Below are 17,923 nucleotides of genomic sequence, written 5' to 3'. Positions count from 1 at the left end.
AGGTGCTGTATTCATCTGGGAAACTAATGATTGAATTCACATAATAAACAATGAAACATCAGGAGAAGAATGACCTTAGATTTGCTGCACAATCGTACCTACATGGAAAGAACCACACATACAAACTATATTTCAATTCCTGAAGAAACCTCTCAACAACAATATGCAGAGTGGGAAAGTCCACAACAGCCATTCCACAAAGTGCCAGATCAGACAGTCAAGGTCTCTACTTCATTTTTTTTTTAATCAATGCGTTAAGACTGCAAACGCTTTACTTCCTGTGCACTTACAATCAATGCACTGCCTCATTTTCAAGTTTTGTTCAAGCTTCTTCATCACAGACATGTGAATGACCAATACTCGAGTCAGTTCAATCTTATCCCATTTAAAATTCCATGGACAAATTCAGAGATAAATAGTCCCTCTATTACCTCCAAGGTTCAAGCAAAGAGGAAACATCGTTCATCATTCAAATCCTTGAATACATTCACTTCATCTCTGAAATCCAGACAGCAGCCTATCCTGATTTAGATATACTGGGAGTACTCCAGACTTAATCTTCAGTTTAGATCAACATAAAATGCTGAAGACCTCTTGTCACATTGCTTCCTCTTTCAGCTGGAAGGAAACATATTCCCACTAATAGGTCAAAAATAAATGCCCCTGAGCACCAAACACTCATACAAAATTCACTTAAGACCAATATACCAATTAGTGAAAGAACACGATGAATTCTTAATCTTTAACTGCTGTAAAACGTATTCCATCCTTCATTTAGAAGGTTTTAATTGATATCCATCCCACAGGCACACTCACATACACTTGGGATACAGCAGCAAAAGAAAAAAAGACTATCAAGTAGTGAGATAATACAGTTGACATAAGAATTCTCCCCAAACTTTTGCAACTGAAATGAAACAGAAAAAGAAAAATCTACTTCTCCTTTACCTCTGAGGGAGCATAAGCAGGACAATAGTTAATAGTCCATTACTATCATCCTAATTCTGAAAAAAAAAAAAAAAATAGGTTCTGAATCCTTGTATTCACATGTAGAACTGATAAGACTTCTGTTAGCCAATTGAAATTCTAGGGTAAAAACGTGCCATGACATCCTTCATTTAGGGTCATGGCATGTTTTCACCCAGAATTCAAACTGAACAGAACAACTGCTACTTTTTTGCTACCTTTTCCACCAGACCTTTACCCTGAAAAATTGTCTTCCCAAAAGTATGTGAACTATATCAATGACTGTTGATAGAAAAACTCAGTTCAGCTAGCACTCAGTTTAATTGAAGATGTCAGAAGATGCCTTTCACAATAGCTCACATCCTGTATTCTTCTGAAGTTACATAGTTCATAAACTCTGCATCACTCTACTATACTACATTGGAAACTTCTTTTATACACTGTAAACATATTCTCACCAAGGATAAATCCACGGCACAAAAAAAAAAATAAATCATAAACACAATATTTTAGCTTCAGAACTTATATTAGTAAAACAATTTTTTATTAGTTAGTCAATGAGATTAAAAAGAAAATAGTTTTAGAAGTCTTTTCTATGAAAGAAATGAGAATATTGTACTTGAAGGTTTAGAAGTCTTTTCTATGAAAGAGATGAGAATATTGTACTTGAAGGTAGTACTTTGCTAGAAGCATACATAAATCTAACAGTATTATTATCATTTAAGATGTATTTTTCATTTTATCTAGTTACTGCTTTCCGTCACCAATTCTGCTGTCACCTTTTAGCTTCACATTTGTATTTACATAACACGTACTTTATTAAGAAGTTTATATACAGTCTCTTACATTTATTTACTTACCAACAGTATCACAGGGTTCATCTTTATGTACACAGAAATCCTTCCTAGAATTGGGGGGGAAAGGAAAAAAGTTAAGCACGTCAAGTTGTCAGAGGGTAACAACTGTGTGACCTATTTACAAACATTTTGTACAGCTCAGTTAATAAATACAGAACACCATTATCTCAACAAAGAGCAGGGGGGAAGCAAAGGCTAGGATTACACAAGCACTGAAACTCCAGTTTATTTTCAGAACAAATTAAAGAGGAGTCAGGTGACAAAACAGACACCGTATATTCAAATTGCATTGTACCTAATTTCTCTGTTTTGCTGGTTTTGTTTGTTTGTGTTTTTTTTTTCTCTTTTTCTGTAAGCATCTTGAAAAGTAACAAGTCTAAAGCTAGGGTTTTTTTCATTTGAAAAGAAAATATTTTCAGTGTTTAACACCAGTTTCAAATGTAGCACTGTGATGCAGCATTTAGACCAATGATAGAGTCAGCGAGCTTTTGTGCTAGCAGGTCAGTGGTCAAAATCACTAATAGGAATATATTCTGGAGAAGCTTTTCTGCTAGAACATCCCATTACAACAGTGAAAGAGTTATAAATTAATTCACAGGGAGAAGACTACCCTATCTCCAACGCATATTTTACTCCAGTCATAGCTCTATAAATAAGACTGTTCTGTTGCATAAAGTAGAATAAATACTTCAGCTCTGTAAAACAACACCTGCATTTGAGATTCATTTTAGTTTCACACCCATTTCACTTGTTCTCAGGGATACAACAAAGTTACCAAAAGAGCAAAGGGAAAGCTTCTTTTTTACTGGAGTATTTTGAATTCATATTAATTTATTATTTTAAGTAAAAAAAGGGCTGCTGAAGTATGCATGAACTGGAGAGACTGGGAGGGAACCAATGAGGAAGTAACAACATGTTTAGCAAACCCACAAATAAAGAAGTTCTGTTTTTAGCTGTGCCACAGAGTAATGGTCTCTGTTTTTAGAAGGAGACCATATGGATCAGAGAAATTTAATTTTTATATTCTGTATATGGAGGTACCTAGATATACACATAGATTGATAATGATAAAGATACACACATAGAGAAACACCCGTTTTCCAAAATTCTTTCATTCTTGGTACATAAGATACTGATATTTATCATTTTTACAAATGTAACTACTCCAAAAGCTGTTCGTTTGTTTGTTTCCCAGAAATGATTCCTACAGAGGGATTTAGACCCAAAGGCAATTTCAAGAGGTTGGCAAAGTTCTGACACTTGTTAAAGGCTACAACAGACAGATACATGATGTTATATAGCTTTTGATTACCCAGTCATCACTGTCAGATAATTACAGAGTAGAGAAGAAAAACAGCAGTGCTGTAAACTGATGAAGCTGTGAGTAAAACTGATAAAGTAGCTCTGGGAATACACTCAAAGAAGTCCTGGAAACTGAGCAAAAGGTGGTGAACAAGAAACTGTAATCAGATACAGAAGAAAGTTATTTTTTCAAACCTGAAAGAAATAGATTAAATTAATGCACTGAGTTGTAACACAATTCTTTGTTTTTTTGCTATGTGACACAAGGGACTTACTGTCTTGTTAAGCAACATGACAGAACAATTAGAAATATGGGACTTTTGGTGAAGCAAGAGAACATGTGTAAAGACAATCTAAGGACATAGATTGCCTTCAACACACACCCATCCAACCGCCATAAATATTAACTGATGTAATAATAAGTAAAAAAAAAACACAAAAAAATAGAGCATACCTTCAAGTGTAAAAGAATACCATATGACATTTTAAAACTGCCAATATCCAAGAGGTTTCTGCTTATGTAATAGCTTTGTTCTCGTATACTTAGTGAGCTGTTTTTGTTTTGTTTTTCCTTCTTGGCTGAATCTGACTATGGTTATGCTGTGCATCCAGGGTTTCGTTATGGGACTTGGGGGAAATAGTACTGCTATGATTTGGCAAGAGGGAAATACAGTAAACCATTCTTAGTTCCTGATTTACATTGAAAGAATGTAATACCTCCTTTTATTTCCAAGAAAATGAATGCATTACATACATTTGAGACTATTCTCCTTAGTAAAGATTTACAGTTCTAGCTAAACCTACCAGTGACTCCCACAAAAACTGCTCTCTAATTCCCACCTGGTAAGTTACATATTCCATCGTAACTACATTCCTTTATGTATATATAAAATACATATATATATATATATATATATATATGCACAACTGTACACTTTATATATATATGAAATTGGCATACTGAAGCTATACAAAACAGAGGATATAGACTCTTCCAAGTAGGAGGAGGTATAAAATCTAGTAGTGAAGCACCCTGCAAAGTCCTCAGACAATTTGCCTTTGCCCTTTTCATCCTTTCTCTTAGTAAAACAGGAGGAAAATATTGGCATTACCATTAGTGCATATAGAAGCTTTTTGTGGCACAAGTTAGTAACTGAGTCTATCACTGAATGCAAGAAACTGGTTAAAGCACACTGAGGTCCCCCTCTACCCAGTACACAGCACACCATGTTCATTATTCTAAGAGGTGACTCTACACACACACTGAAGAGAAAACAGGTCCTTATTTGACCAAGGGAAAAGAGGAGCCTTTATGAGACTTGAGACTGAATTCTGCGCTTGAATGAGCTGACAAACTCTAGAAGAGAATTCTAAGCAAGGATTGGTAACCACTAATCCATTGTTTCAGAAAATCATATTTAGTTAGTACATTTCAATTGACTACATATAGCACTATGAAAGACCTTCACAGCAAACAAAGGCTAACTAATTTCTAAATATAAAGTACCTCTGTACATTCTCGTTGTTAAAATAAATCCTGATACGTAGGTGGGATGTACAACAGAAGACATCAAGAACAGCAGAAGACTAAAGAAAAATCCAGTCTTTTCTTCACGAATAATTTGCAGCAACTTGTCATTTTAGATAAATTTAATACTTGTTTTAAGCAAGTCAAAATAGTCAAAAGGTCTTTTCCAAGCTGGTATATAATTTCCTTCCATATGCTAGATTGGAGAAAATAAGAAACAGAAGAGGACAGCAAATGGATTTTACCCATCTACCAAATCTTCCTTCTGGCTTCACTCTACTCTTAATTTCACAGTTTCTTTAATGTTCGTAATTTTGAGAAACGTAGCATAGGTTTAAAACTTCAGTCTAACTCTTGCTGTTATCAATGCTGGGACTTACAACATTTAAAGGCATATTTGGGGCTTATTGACCAAGAAACAAGTTTTCTCAAAGCATACGACTTTTATGAAGAATGGTTGCAATTAGTCGCCCTTGTGAAAAATGACATCCTCAAATTACAAATGCCTTCATTTGCATTATGCTAAGTGAATAAGGACAACACTGAAGAAGTTCTTGTCTCTTTACATAATAGGAATTTCTGAAATTATTCTCATGTATAAAGTAAGCACATATGTACTAACTAACATTTAATGAAAATAATTAAATTTAAAACTATTTTGTTGTTAATGAACCACAAGAAAAATTACATATTTACTATTTAGTTGAGAATTTAAATAAATGGACAATGTGACTAGCAGAAATGCTATTTCAGAAACTGTTTATTATTTTGAGGGTAAACGCACCAGTATGAATTGGTCAGTGTATTATAGCAAAAAAGGAAATACTATATTTAAATATTTAAATATTTAAAATAGCTAACAAATCACTTAGGCTCTGTAAAGTTGAACTGAGATTAAAAAGGATAATATAAATAGGCCTTCTAAAGTTCGTGTTTCAGTCAAAGTGAAAAACAACAATTCATAAATGTAGCAAGTGAATAACTGAACTGAAGGTGCAATTAACATATCAAAATAGATATGGAATAGTTAGGAAGCCAGGGAAGGCATTTTTGAGTGGAGTACAAAAGAATCTAGACTCAGCATTAGCATTAAACAATGAAGTAGAAGAAAATAAGAGAATATTACTGAGGAAGTTTAAAAATTAAATTAGTTCTGATAGAATTGAGACAAAATAAATTTTAAAGATGACTCATCTGAGTAAATTTTCTTTTAATGTAGCCAAAAATGGACCCTTAGACTTGATAAGACAAAACAACAACGTGACAACATTAATAAAAAACCAAACAAAAATCCAAACAAACAAACAAAAAACACACACACAAAAAAGAGAATTTGAAAACAGGCAGTAAAAGGGCACAGCATCCTTGGGTAAAGATTCAGGAAAATATAGGAGCAGCACCACTACAACTGTTCCCACAATACTGTGTCCAGTTTTGGTGCTTATGCTTGAAAAAATAACTTTGTAGAGAGGAAAAGGTCTGGAAAGAGCTGAGATAATAATTATGTAGAGTAATCTCTAAATTACTGTAAAAGAAAGAAGAGTTGTGGCTTGAGCACAGCCTACAGGTATTTCCATAGAGGAGCTTTTGAACAGTAGCAAAGGGTACAAAGAGATCCATGGATGAAAACTGCAGCAACAAAAATTAGAAATGAGACCAGCTGTCCATTCTGAAAGTAAATAACCCTGCCAATAATCTGCTGCAGAACACAGTTAATATTCCTTTCTTTTAAATCTTTGTTGCATGACTATCTAGCTTTTTTATTCACCAGACAATTTAAAATGTAAAAGTAACTGTCTAAATTTTATGCTAGGGTGTTGCACTAGATAATCAGAGATATTAAATTCAGTTTAGGCCCCTGTAGTCCTACAGAACAGATCTGTACTAGTAAATGGAACATATGTAGCCTAATTACCAAAGCCTGAAAGAATAAGCTGACAGAAACAAGTAAGTTCATGAAGTTTTTCCCCAGATGTATTACTACAAGCATTGCCACTTTACAGACTCAAACACCTTGAACGTAGAGAAGAAAAAAACAAAACAGCATGTGATGACTTAAAACTACTGTGATTTTTAAAATACACGAGATAAAAATACATCTTAAAATTTAAGTGACAAGTAGAGGAGATAGAGGCTTTTCTAAAAAAAAAAAAAAAATCTTTTTATTCTAAAAATTTTTATATTCTAAACCAAACTTTTTTAACATTTCCCTGCCTCCTTCTGCATCTACAACCCTACTGTAAAATAATTAATAGTAAGGCCATGCGAGATTCTCATGAACTTCCTTGATGTCTGCTGGTGGTGTCAAAAAAAAATAAATGAAACCAGTGAACAGTGTACAAAATCATCAAGAGATTCGGCAGCATGGAAATTACACTAATGAAGACAAAATTAAGAATAATCTCATCTCTCTCCATTCTTATTTGCAAGAACCCACTTTTCCAGAGCTGAAATTCAGCAGGAGTTACAGAACAGCAACAGCAGCTTAATAACCAAAATCTCTATCCCAATACATTTCAGCAAATTGGAACTGCCAAACACTACAGCCTTTTGGGGTGACCCTGTGATGTCAGTTTTAATCATGCAGGGATCATTCACAGTCTTCTTCCTCTGACTTTCTTGAGGAGGTATTTTTGGTTCAGAAAGGAAGTAAAAAGCGAAGAGAGAAAAAGAACTGTACTTTTTCCTGTGTGCACTGGAAGGTAATAGCAATGCTTAAAAAATTCTTGACCAAGCTTTGGGGACAGTTCCAGAGGGTGGGAATTATTAGAAATTAAACAGTATTTATCACATCTAGGTGCTGTTTATGCCATTGTCTACTTTTATAGAATGGGGCACTTTCTTACAGTGACAATGTCACTGTTTCAATCATGTGTCACCCACCCAGAGCAAGGGATTTCAGATGCTGAAGGTCAGTATGAATAAATGGCTGATGTACACAGGCAACATGATGAACATGGAATATCACTGTCTATCTGATGAATATTGAGAAAATCAGAGATCTACTTTCTGTCACAAGCACACGTGAAAATATCAGTTCTGAGAAGGAGAATAAAGAACTTGGAGTTTTTTATATATTATTTTTTTTATACATACTTGTTCTTCTAAAAACCACTGTGACACAATAGACTGATTAATGCACCGGAAAAGCAAAATGATGCATAATTTTCAAGTGAAGATAGATTTTGCCTCACTCCTGTATACACATTTTTTTATACACTCCAAAGCTTTCATTACCTTGTTTGCAATAGAGGCAACATAAGAACTTCAGTATCATCACAGAACAAAGTGGGATAAGCCTTTTCCTGCCTTACTTTCAGTTACCTCATTCAGGTCAAGCAACCTATCAGACAGCAACTGGAAATGTCTTCTCAGTGGCCATCAAAACTGGGGCTTGTCTCTGGGCATTGACACTGTAACTTAAAAGGCAAGGAGGATGTTGATGCAACATGCTGTGTCTTGTCCTCAGAGAAAAGTAGTTCCTGATAATGTCTATTTCTAAAGCAACAATGCTGATTTATAACTGTGAATACATTAAAACTTATCTGATAAAACAGGTTGTTTTATAAAGAAAGTCCTTAAAATAATTTCTGTCTTAATTATCACATTCTCTCTATATCTAACCTCCACGGGGATCTTTTCTAAATACACTACAAACTCTTTCTGCCTTCCCTTTACTTTATGGCACCATATTTTATACATTTATATATTTTATACGTTACTTCACTGAAATAAGCCAATCTAAAGGGAAACTAAACAAAAACTCAAAGGCTGAATTAAAACCAAAATAAAGTGAAATTAACAGCTTGGTAGCAGATTCACATGTATCATTACAGACTATCTGGGCAGCAGAGAAGGCTGTGGGGAGAAGCTGGTCTTGCTTTCCTTTTTACAAAACAGTTGCAAAAGTAAGTTTTGAAAAGTACCTTTTTCATGAAAAGGCTATGATGGTTCGTTGACTGTTCAATAACAGTCTCTATAACATCCAAATTATTCTCTTTGTATTTAGGCATTAAAAATTAGCTCTGCAGAACACTCAATTTCTAACTCTTTTGGTTACTGCACATAACTGGCATGTGAAAGCACAGGAAAGGTTTTAAAATGCACTCTTGCTGTTCTATTATCATGCAAGACAAATGAGGAGGTGTGTTAAGTTTTAGGAAGTCTGCCACAGAATGTGCTGGATAACCAAAACTTTGCATTTTAACTCAAAAAACACAGTTCGTGTTCATCTGTCTAAACAAAATTATTTCTCTCAATAAAGCAGATCTGCTGTCCAAAGCTCTTTGGAAGTTGTGACAAAGGAGCTTGTTCTGTGTTTGCAAAACAGAATGAGATTCTGAATTAACAAAACACACAAGTAGAGCCACACATGGGGTTAGCTATATCATAAACCTGATGATGTGCAGAGGGAGCCTGGATTAGCAAAACATTCCCACAGTCAGCCAACCACACTAGTATGATTTATTAGCAGCTAAAGCAGCTCTAAGGTGGGAGGCAGTACAGGCTAGAGAATAACACCACTGAAAAAATAAAAATGTCAGAAGAACAGATCTTCAGTTTCTGGCTCCAGCACTGACTTACTGTCTGACATCTAACCAATCACTTCCCTGCTCTCTACTTCAATTCCCTTAACACTAATCAGAGATTTGATTTAAAAAAAAAATTGTATTTACACTTACAGGTAAAAAAATTGTAGATGATGCCAGAGCAAGTCCCGAGGAGGGCCATGAAGGTGACCTGAGGGCTGGAGCACTTCTCCAATGGAGACAGGCTGAGCTGGGGTTGGTGAGCCTGGAGAAGGGAACGCTCTGGGCCAACCTTACTGAAGCCTTACACCACCTGAAGGGAGCCTACAAGAAGGCTGGAGAGGGATTTTTTGCAAGGGCATGTAATGACAGGACAAGGAAGGATGGCTTTAAACAGAAAAAAGCTAGGTTTATATCAGATATAGGGAAGAAATTCTTTACTGTAGTTATGAGACACTGCAACAGGTTGCCCAGAGAAGATGTAAATGCCCCATTCTTGAAAGTTTCCTAGGCCAGGTTGGATGGGGCTTTGAGTAACCTTCTCTAGTGCAAAGTGTCCTTGCCCATAGCCGAGGTTTGGAACAAGACAATCTTTAAGGTCCCTTCCAGCCAAATCATTCTATGATTCTGTGAAATCAGAACATCATTATTTACAAAGCACTTCAGAAAAGTACATCTTAACATATGACCAGCGTTTTGCAAAGGTTTTTTACCATTCAGAATCACAGAATTGTTGGGGCTGGAAGGGACCTCTGGAGCTCATCTAGTCCAACCCCTCAGCAAAGTCATAGTGTCCTAGAGCAGGTTACACAGGAACATGTCCAGGAGGGTTTTTGAATGTCTCCAGAGAGGGGGACTCCATAACCTCCCTGGGTAACCTGTTCCAGTGCTTTCCCACCCTCAAAATAAAGAAGTTCTTCCTCATATTGACGTGAAACTTCTTGTGTTTTAATTTATGGCCATTGCTTCTCATCCTGTTGCAGGACACTGCTGAAAAGAGTCTGGCACTGTCCTCTTTACAACTGTCTTTGAGATATTGATATGCACTAATGAGATCCCCTCTCAGTCTTCTTTAGGACTAAATAAGCCTATCTCCCACAGTCTCTCCTCATAAGAGAGATGCTCCAGACCCCAAATCAGCTTTGTGGCCCTCTGCTGGACCCTCTCCAGTACCTCCGTGTTTTTCTTGTACTGAAGAGCCCAGAACAGGTCACAGGGGTGCAGATGTGGCCTCACTAGAGCCAAATAGAGGGGGAGAATCACCTCCCTCAACCTGCTGGCCACACTCATCCCAATGCACCCCTACCACTGGCTCTCCTGGCCACAAGGGCACGTTGACGGCTCATAGTAAATTTATAATCCACCAAGACTCCCAGAAATGCTGCATTAAATTCAGAAAGCTGTGTGCCCAAATCCACAGACTGCTGAAGACATCCCCAGACCACTGCCTCTTGACTACTTAACTAATGCCTCGCTTGCATCTGTTCAGAATGCCTCTACCTCTTCCCATGGAGGCTGATTAAGGTGAAGATGAAAAAATGAGAGGGAAAAGGTTTTACATGCTTTATCTTACAGTATCTTACAACTATACACCTCACAAGCTGAAGAATGAGGCCCTAGGCTCACTCTCGTGGCAGATACAGGTTTGAAACATTCGATACTCCCTCAAACTGCTGCTGCTATTGCAGATACTGCTGGCTGCCTCAGTTGTCTCAAATAACAGAGCCCAGGCATAGGCAACAGGTCACTCAACAACCCTACATTTCCAGCAAACAAGCAGGTTGCAGTTGCTCATTATCCTTGGACAGTCAAAAAGTACAACTAGATGTAAGAACATGCATCCCCCCTTAGCCATGCTTATTAACGCAATGCCACATATGATAGTCAGCCATCCTTTATGCCTTGGCTGAAGTTTACTCCTTTCTACTCCTTGCTTCTTTCCTTCTCCATCTAGACTTTTCTCCCATCAACACAGTCACTACTACTAAAATCAATTCTAGATCTTAAGCGGAAAAAATTATTTTTAGTCTGTCATTACAAGTATGAGCTGATGAAAATCTGTTGCAGAGAACATTATTTCTCACATCTTCCACTGCAGAGGAGAGGAGCTGGTGAAAAGGATTGCTGCTTAGTCAATGTATAAATGTGTAACCAAAAACTAATCCTCCCCCTCAAAGCCCCAACAATCCACAGAACAGATATACACATCAAATAGAGTAGGATGACACAGGGTTTTCTCTAAGAAAAGATAAGGGATTGAACAGCAAAAGTAGCAACAAGGCTGTCGCCACAGACAATTCGGACTTCTTAATTTCCTGCTTCCAGTATGTGACTGGGTCTCAAAACCAGGAAAATTTAGGGCAGCGCTTTTCTGCCTCAGAAAATTGAAACACACCCTAGATACTAAAGTACTCAGAATGTAACCAATTGAAAAAAAAAAGGGATTTAGTTTCTAGAGAAAGTGCCCTGAATAAGTGGTGTCAGACTATACATATGGGTAAATATTACACATGGTTTTAGGATACCACGTCACCACCCAGCATGGAACTGAACAATAGCATTCTGATACAGCCAATTACAGGAATTTTCTTTGGAAAGGAACACTGTAGGTTATCCAGTCCAAGGTCCACTTCAAATCTGTACTAAGTCCAACCCTAGTCTGGTTGAACCATCATTCTGTCCTTTCCTTTTGGTTGTGTCTGTACGCTGTCTGAACATCCAGATGCACGCCCCTGTGCACCACTTACAGCCAAAACCATGCCAGTGTCTGCTTGGAAAGACAGAGCTGAGCTGGGGGCCCATTTCCTACTCAGTGTGTGAAATGCCTGACACTTCAGAGTTACAAGGAACCGCAGATCTGGAATCATAGCCCTGTGGCTGCAGAGCACATACTAATGGTACACGAGGTGCCTTCAGCACACAGTGAAACACACTAGCTCTAGATCCATAAGAGGGAAGCACAACTCAGTAATGTGCCTAATGCTGATCCAGCCCTGAGTGGTTTAAATATGGTTTTGTGTTTTGAATTAAAGTGTCTACAGGTCTGAGTGTGCTTCCTCTTTTAAATGAAGGTTCATGGAGGAAAGCATCCAACCTTAGCTATATGTCTAAGGCCTCAGCCCACAGACAAAGAAGAAATAAAAGAGTAACCCATTCATCATTTCAGATGTTTACCATCTGGTAACTACTGCCTGAACTACTGTTCTGAACTATCACTTTACCATCACCTTTGAGTTCAGGAAAGATGCCTCAAGTTGCACAATTCCTATGTTGGTCATCCATCAAGTCCTTTGATCTATGTTCATATTAGGCTGTTGCCTATTTTTAATGCTCATCTTTTATTATTTTACCTTGTGATCAGTATGGCTGCATCAATTGAAGACATGTCTTCTCCCCAGCTTGTTGACATTTCTAAGTGTATATCATTCTTCTTGCCAAATTCTTCATGTTGCCATTTACAAAAGCTTTCCAGCATTTTTTCCCCATGATGTCCAATATACATATCTGCCTGGAAAGCAAAAAAAATTAATCTTATTAAAATTATGATTCTCTAAATAGAATTCAGATGCTTCTTTGACTGAATTAGTAAAAATATTCTGCCTTTTATGGCATAATATATTCAAAGGAAAACAACTCAAACTTCAGGATCAGAGACCACCTTTTTCTCATATCAAAGATACAAATGGAGACAGTGCACTGAAAAGTGTACATGAGACTCTTCACCTGAACTCTTATCTTATTTATTTTCTGATCTTTCATTATCCACAGTGAAGAAAAGAATAAAGGTGTGAAGATCCAGAATTTGATCACTAAATGAGATTTCTTCAACTGCCGAGAGGAGCTGAAGAAAGAAATACTTGCTTCTTCAATAGAAAAACATAATATTTTAAAATTAGAATTGTGGATAAGGGAACTAAGTCAAGTATTAAGAGATTTGCATAAGATTTTGTAGAAAAGAAACCAAACAAGAAATCAAGATGACATTGTCCTGAAATAAGCTATAAAACCCACAGGTTAATGGATAATCTCAGTCAGGGTATCCACTGACTTGTCTTTCTTCAGAAAAAAGAACAAGATTTGCGATGATGTCTGAAAAGGGTGAAAGAAGTGCTTTATCATGTCACCTTTTGTTTGTCTAGGGATTAGCTAACAAAGAACATCGGTACTCCATCTACTGCCCATTTGGTTTAAGGGGGATGATTTTTGTATTGAGCCATACAAATGCACAAAAGGTAGAGCAGAGGTAGACTTTGTTAAGATCCACCTGATCTCCACAAGGAAACTTTGATTGACTTTTGACTGCAAGAGCAGTCTCGATACATGCAGCACATAAATTACAGAGACACAGAATCACTGAGCCTGACTCAGAAGTGAATGGTCTGTACAGGGATCAAACCCATGACCTTGGTGTTATCAGCACCATCCTCCAACCAACCGAGCTAATCTCAATTAGAAGAAGCCTAATTTTCACTGGGGCTGCCCATCAGTGAAAATAACTAAGTAATGCACAAAAGCTAACTGAGGAAATTTGATAGCCACTAAAGCTGGTGAATATTGCAAGCCTTTGGAGCAACAAGCTAAGTAGCATTACCCTGAACAGGCTAAGACAAAGGTAATAAATACTTACTGGAGTCTCATGAAGGAGGACAAGTTTAGTCACTCGAAGGTTTACTTGTAGTCCAAGACTCTTGTGCTGGAAAAGGTTAAAAACCTAAGATAAAAAACAGCAAATAAAAATATGTGCTTGTATTGCACACAACACACTGTATACTAAAAATAGTAGAACCTCAAAACATTCTCATATTCCACCGTGACTGCTTTAATATTCCAAAAATTGAACACAACATTAAGCTAATACACTGTGTTGGTTTTCTGAAAGAAAAAAGAGAGCTTAGCCAATATTCATTCCAGGAGCACGAAAAAAGACCTTTCCCCCTCAGTGGCCATGACCACTTTACAAACTGTAATCTGTTTCTCCAAATATTTACATGTGCATTTAATACTGTTCACATGAAAATTTCTGTTCAGTTAAATCCACGATCAGGGTCCAAGTGGCTTGAGCCAACCTCTAACTCTAGGTCTCTAACTTTCCCTATCATTCAGAATAGCTAAAGTTTATATTAATTGCTCAGCTTATGCTCTTTCTTTAGGACAATCTCCTCTTGTCAATACAGATGCAATTTTTTCAACGCTTTATGCACCAAATGAGTGCACTACAGCTCCAGATAGAGCTGGGAGGGAATGTAACTGTCCAAGTCCATTCCTCTTTCATTTTTTTGGGCCGCTAATGACCACACAATCCTTTTCTACAACATCATGTCTTCATAATAAGCACAGATCACCAGAAACCATCCAACACCACAACCTTTCCAACAACACCTTGGACTTCTAACCAAAAAGTAATCTTGTTCTCTCACTTTCAGGCTTCCCTGAAGATGTATGATCAGACAGCACACACAAGTCTGCAACACCATGGTTTTATGCTGCAAAACATATGGACTAAGCCCTCACAGCCTGTTGATGGTCGTGTGCTGACTGTCCCTCAGTCAGAATCATCAGACTGTGCTCAGTCAGAACTATCAGAAGGAACAACGAAATCAGCCCCCTGTGTGTGCACTGTTGGCAAAACATCAAAATTCATTTGAAATTTCCTACCATGTTTAAGATGGTTAGAATAAATCTTCTGGCAGCATCTGTTCCATGATACGAAACCATAGCTGGATCTGCCACCACAACAGTTTCTATATTGTACTCCTGAGGTAACTTGTAAGAGTATCGCTTTCCTCTTCCACTTTCTGATACTTTTTGATTCTTGGATTTTCTTTTGTCTGTAAAACAAAACACTGTTAGAGAAACTCATCCTTCAAGCTGCCCCTACAGTACTTTTTAGGATTTGTTACCCTCAATTATGTTATAACTCTGTGGAATGTAATAGCAATGAACTTGAATATATACCTACTTGCCACAGCCAATGCTAAGGCTCATACTAAAGGTCTGTACTACGTATAAATATTAGTTCACACCAAGAAAACAGGAATCTTATCCATCTGTTCAAATAAAGTCAGAAACATTCTTTGCATTCTTTTTACCTAACATATTAATAGGAGAATATGTATGTCTCCTGGTCTGGTTTGTGGGAGAAAACTAAACTCATGTTGGGTCTGAAAGAAAAACAGTCCCACTGACATTGCAGAACTGGTGTCCGTCCATCTTCACGAAGCACAGAGAAAACATCTTGATGCAATTATATTTTAGCATCCAAGATGACAAATGCAGATTTGCCACAAATTCAGCATTAGGAAAACACATGGGACAATTGGTGATTTGCAAAGATGAGAGAATATTTCAAATGAATGACAGAGAACGATATGTAGGATACAGATTTGTTAGAAACGGAAAAGTGAAGTCCTACTGGCATGACTTCAAAGTCAGTACTGCTGTCACCATAAGCAGCTGAAGTAAAACAACAAAATGAAACCCTGGAAACAGACTTCTAAACCTACAGAAAGCTACAAATCAAAAGTATGTTACATTTATGGTAAGGTAGAGGTTACTGCTGGTGTTAATTTTAAGTTTCCTCTCCAAAAACACCACAAAATCCCTATTACTACTACGATACATATGAAAAAAGAAAAACTAGCTACAGTGAAACAGTTCGGGCCAGGTGGTGGTCAGATATACATACAGCAGTTAGCAACGACATTTTAAATGATTTAATACAAATTTAAATTTTATAAAAATTCAAAATAATTTAAAACAAAATACAAAATGGAACTCTTTGTAATAGTCAAAGTTTGTTAGATTTTGTTGAGAGGAAGTAGAACTTCTGAGACTGATCTCATTGAAGTAACTGAAATCAAGTTTTTTCACCATCCATAATGGAATATTGGGCTCTCTGTTTCCAAAGAAAGTGATGCCTGAGATGACAATTATAAATACATGTTCTAGAAATAATCAAATATTCAGAGATTTTGAGGAAATATTTTGCAATTAATCAATCTCACATTTAACAGGAAAGTTCCTATGTTTCTTTTTATGACACATGACTACTCTCCAAAAAAATAAATCACTCTTCAGGAAAGTGCTAAAAATATGCCTTAGAAGCCAATAAACTCACAAATTAAACTCAAAATATAAGACAATAGTGGAAGAGGGGTCTCTGTCCTTGTCCTTACAGGAGACTTCAACTTGCCAGAAATTGACTGGAAGCATCACACAGCTGGTTCAACCTGGGCCAGAAGATTTCTAAGAAAACCTGGATGGCTACTTTATGGAACAGGTCCTAAGGGATCCAACTTGGAAAGACGCCCTCCTTGATCTGCTGCTTGTCCACAGAGTGGATCTCATGAGCCAAGTGGAGATTGGTGGTCTCTTGGCCACAGTGAGCACAAAGTAACTGAATTTAAAATCTCCACAGGAGGAAAAGTGCCAGCAAACCCTCAACTCTGGACATGAGGAGAGCAGACTTCAAGCTGCTCAAGGAATTAATAAGTAAGGTCCCCATGGAAAATGTTTTTGCAGGTGCTGGGTTCCATCAGTGCTGGTCACTTTTCAAACATCACCTCCTGAGGGCACAGGAGCAGCAATTCCCAAATGTTGGAAGTCAGGCAGCTGAGGCAGAAGGCTGGCTTGGCTGAGCAGGGATCTTCTCTTCGAATTAAGGCAAAAAAGGAACTTGTGTAGCCAGTGGAAGCAAGATCAAGTGACATGGGAAGAATTCAGAGATGCTCCTTGCTGCTGTAGGGAGAAAATCCATGCAGCCAAAGCTCACTTGGGGTTGAAGTGGGGGGACAATAAAAAGAGTTTTTTCCAATACATTAATGGCAAAAGGTAGTATAGAAATGTCATCAACCCATTACAGGATGAGGATGGTCACCTCACAAACAGCGACAGAGAAAAGGTCGAGGTGTTTAATGCTTTCTTTGCCTCTGCCTTCAACACGGATGATGGACCAGGAAGGTCTCAGTGCCCTGAGCTGGAGGACCATTTACTGCCGGAATGATCAACTCCCAGTCAACCCTGAAATTGTGAGGATCTGCTGCTCCAGCTGGATCCCTACAAATCCATGAGGCCTGATGGGATTCATCCCATAATCCTCAAAGAGCTGGCTGATGTCATCACAAAACCTCTCTCGATTTTTGAGTTGTCTTGGGAATCCAGAGAGGTCCCAGCGGACTGGAAGCTGGTGAACATTGTGCCAGTTTTCAAGAAGGGTAAGAAGGAGGACCCTGGAAATTAGAGGCAGTCTCACTTCAGTGCCTGGTAAAGTCATGGAAAAGATTATTGTGGGAAGTATTGAAAAATACCAGAGAGACAATGAAGTCAACAGTCACAGCCAGCAAGGCTTGGTGAGAGGAAAGTCCTGCTTATCAAACCTGATTTCCTTTTATGACAAGGTAACCCACCCAGCAGACCAAGGGAAGCCAGATGATGTAATCTTCTTGGATTTTGGTAAAGGTTCCAATACTGTCTCTCACAGGATCCTTCTGGACCAAATGTCCAGCTCACAGCTGGATAAACACACCCTGTGCTGGGTGAGCAGTTGGCTCACGGGTCAGGTACAGAGGGTAATAGTGGATGGGGTGACAGCAGACTGGAGACCTGTCACTAGTGGGGTTCCACAGGGCTCCATCTTAGGTGGTTTTCAGCATCTTCATAAATTACTTCAATGCAAGACTGGAAGGGATACTGAACAAGTTTGCAGATGTTACAAAACTGGGAGGAGCTGTTGACTCCCTCAA

At 37.7% G+C, this 17,923-nt stretch overlaps 1 protein-coding gene across 1 annotated transcript in view; it reads right to left on the bottom strand.

The window, feature by feature from the left end:
- The window catches only part of ADAMTS19 (ADAM metallopeptidase with thrombospondin type 1 motif 19), a 140,186-nt gene that overhangs the window by 89,643 nt on the left and 32,620 nt on the right, over window positions 1-17,923 (bottom strand). Inside the window, exons 4-7 of the mRNA XM_029965459.1 lie at window positions 14,838-15,010; window positions 13,810-13,893; window positions 12,533-12,690; window positions 1,827-1,870 (exon numbers count right to left, since the gene is read on the bottom strand). Coding sequence (XP_029821319.1) covers window positions 1,827-1,870; window positions 12,533-12,690; window positions 13,810-13,893; window positions 14,838-15,010 — 459 coding nt within the window. The remainder of the gene's footprint in view (window positions 1-1,826; window positions 1,871-12,532; window positions 12,691-13,809; window positions 13,894-14,837; window positions 15,011-17,923) is intronic.

Source organism: Manacus vitellinus, unplaced genomic scaffold (genome assembly GCF_001715985.3).
Source record: "Manacus vitellinus isolate BGI_N305 unplaced genomic scaffold, ASM171598v3 scaffold_9_pilon, whole genome shotgun sequence".
Classification (NCBI taxonomy): domain Eukaryota; kingdom Metazoa; phylum Chordata; class Aves; order Passeriformes; family Pipridae; genus Manacus; species Manacus vitellinus.
This window is presented reverse-complemented; position numbering and strand designations above follow the sequence as displayed.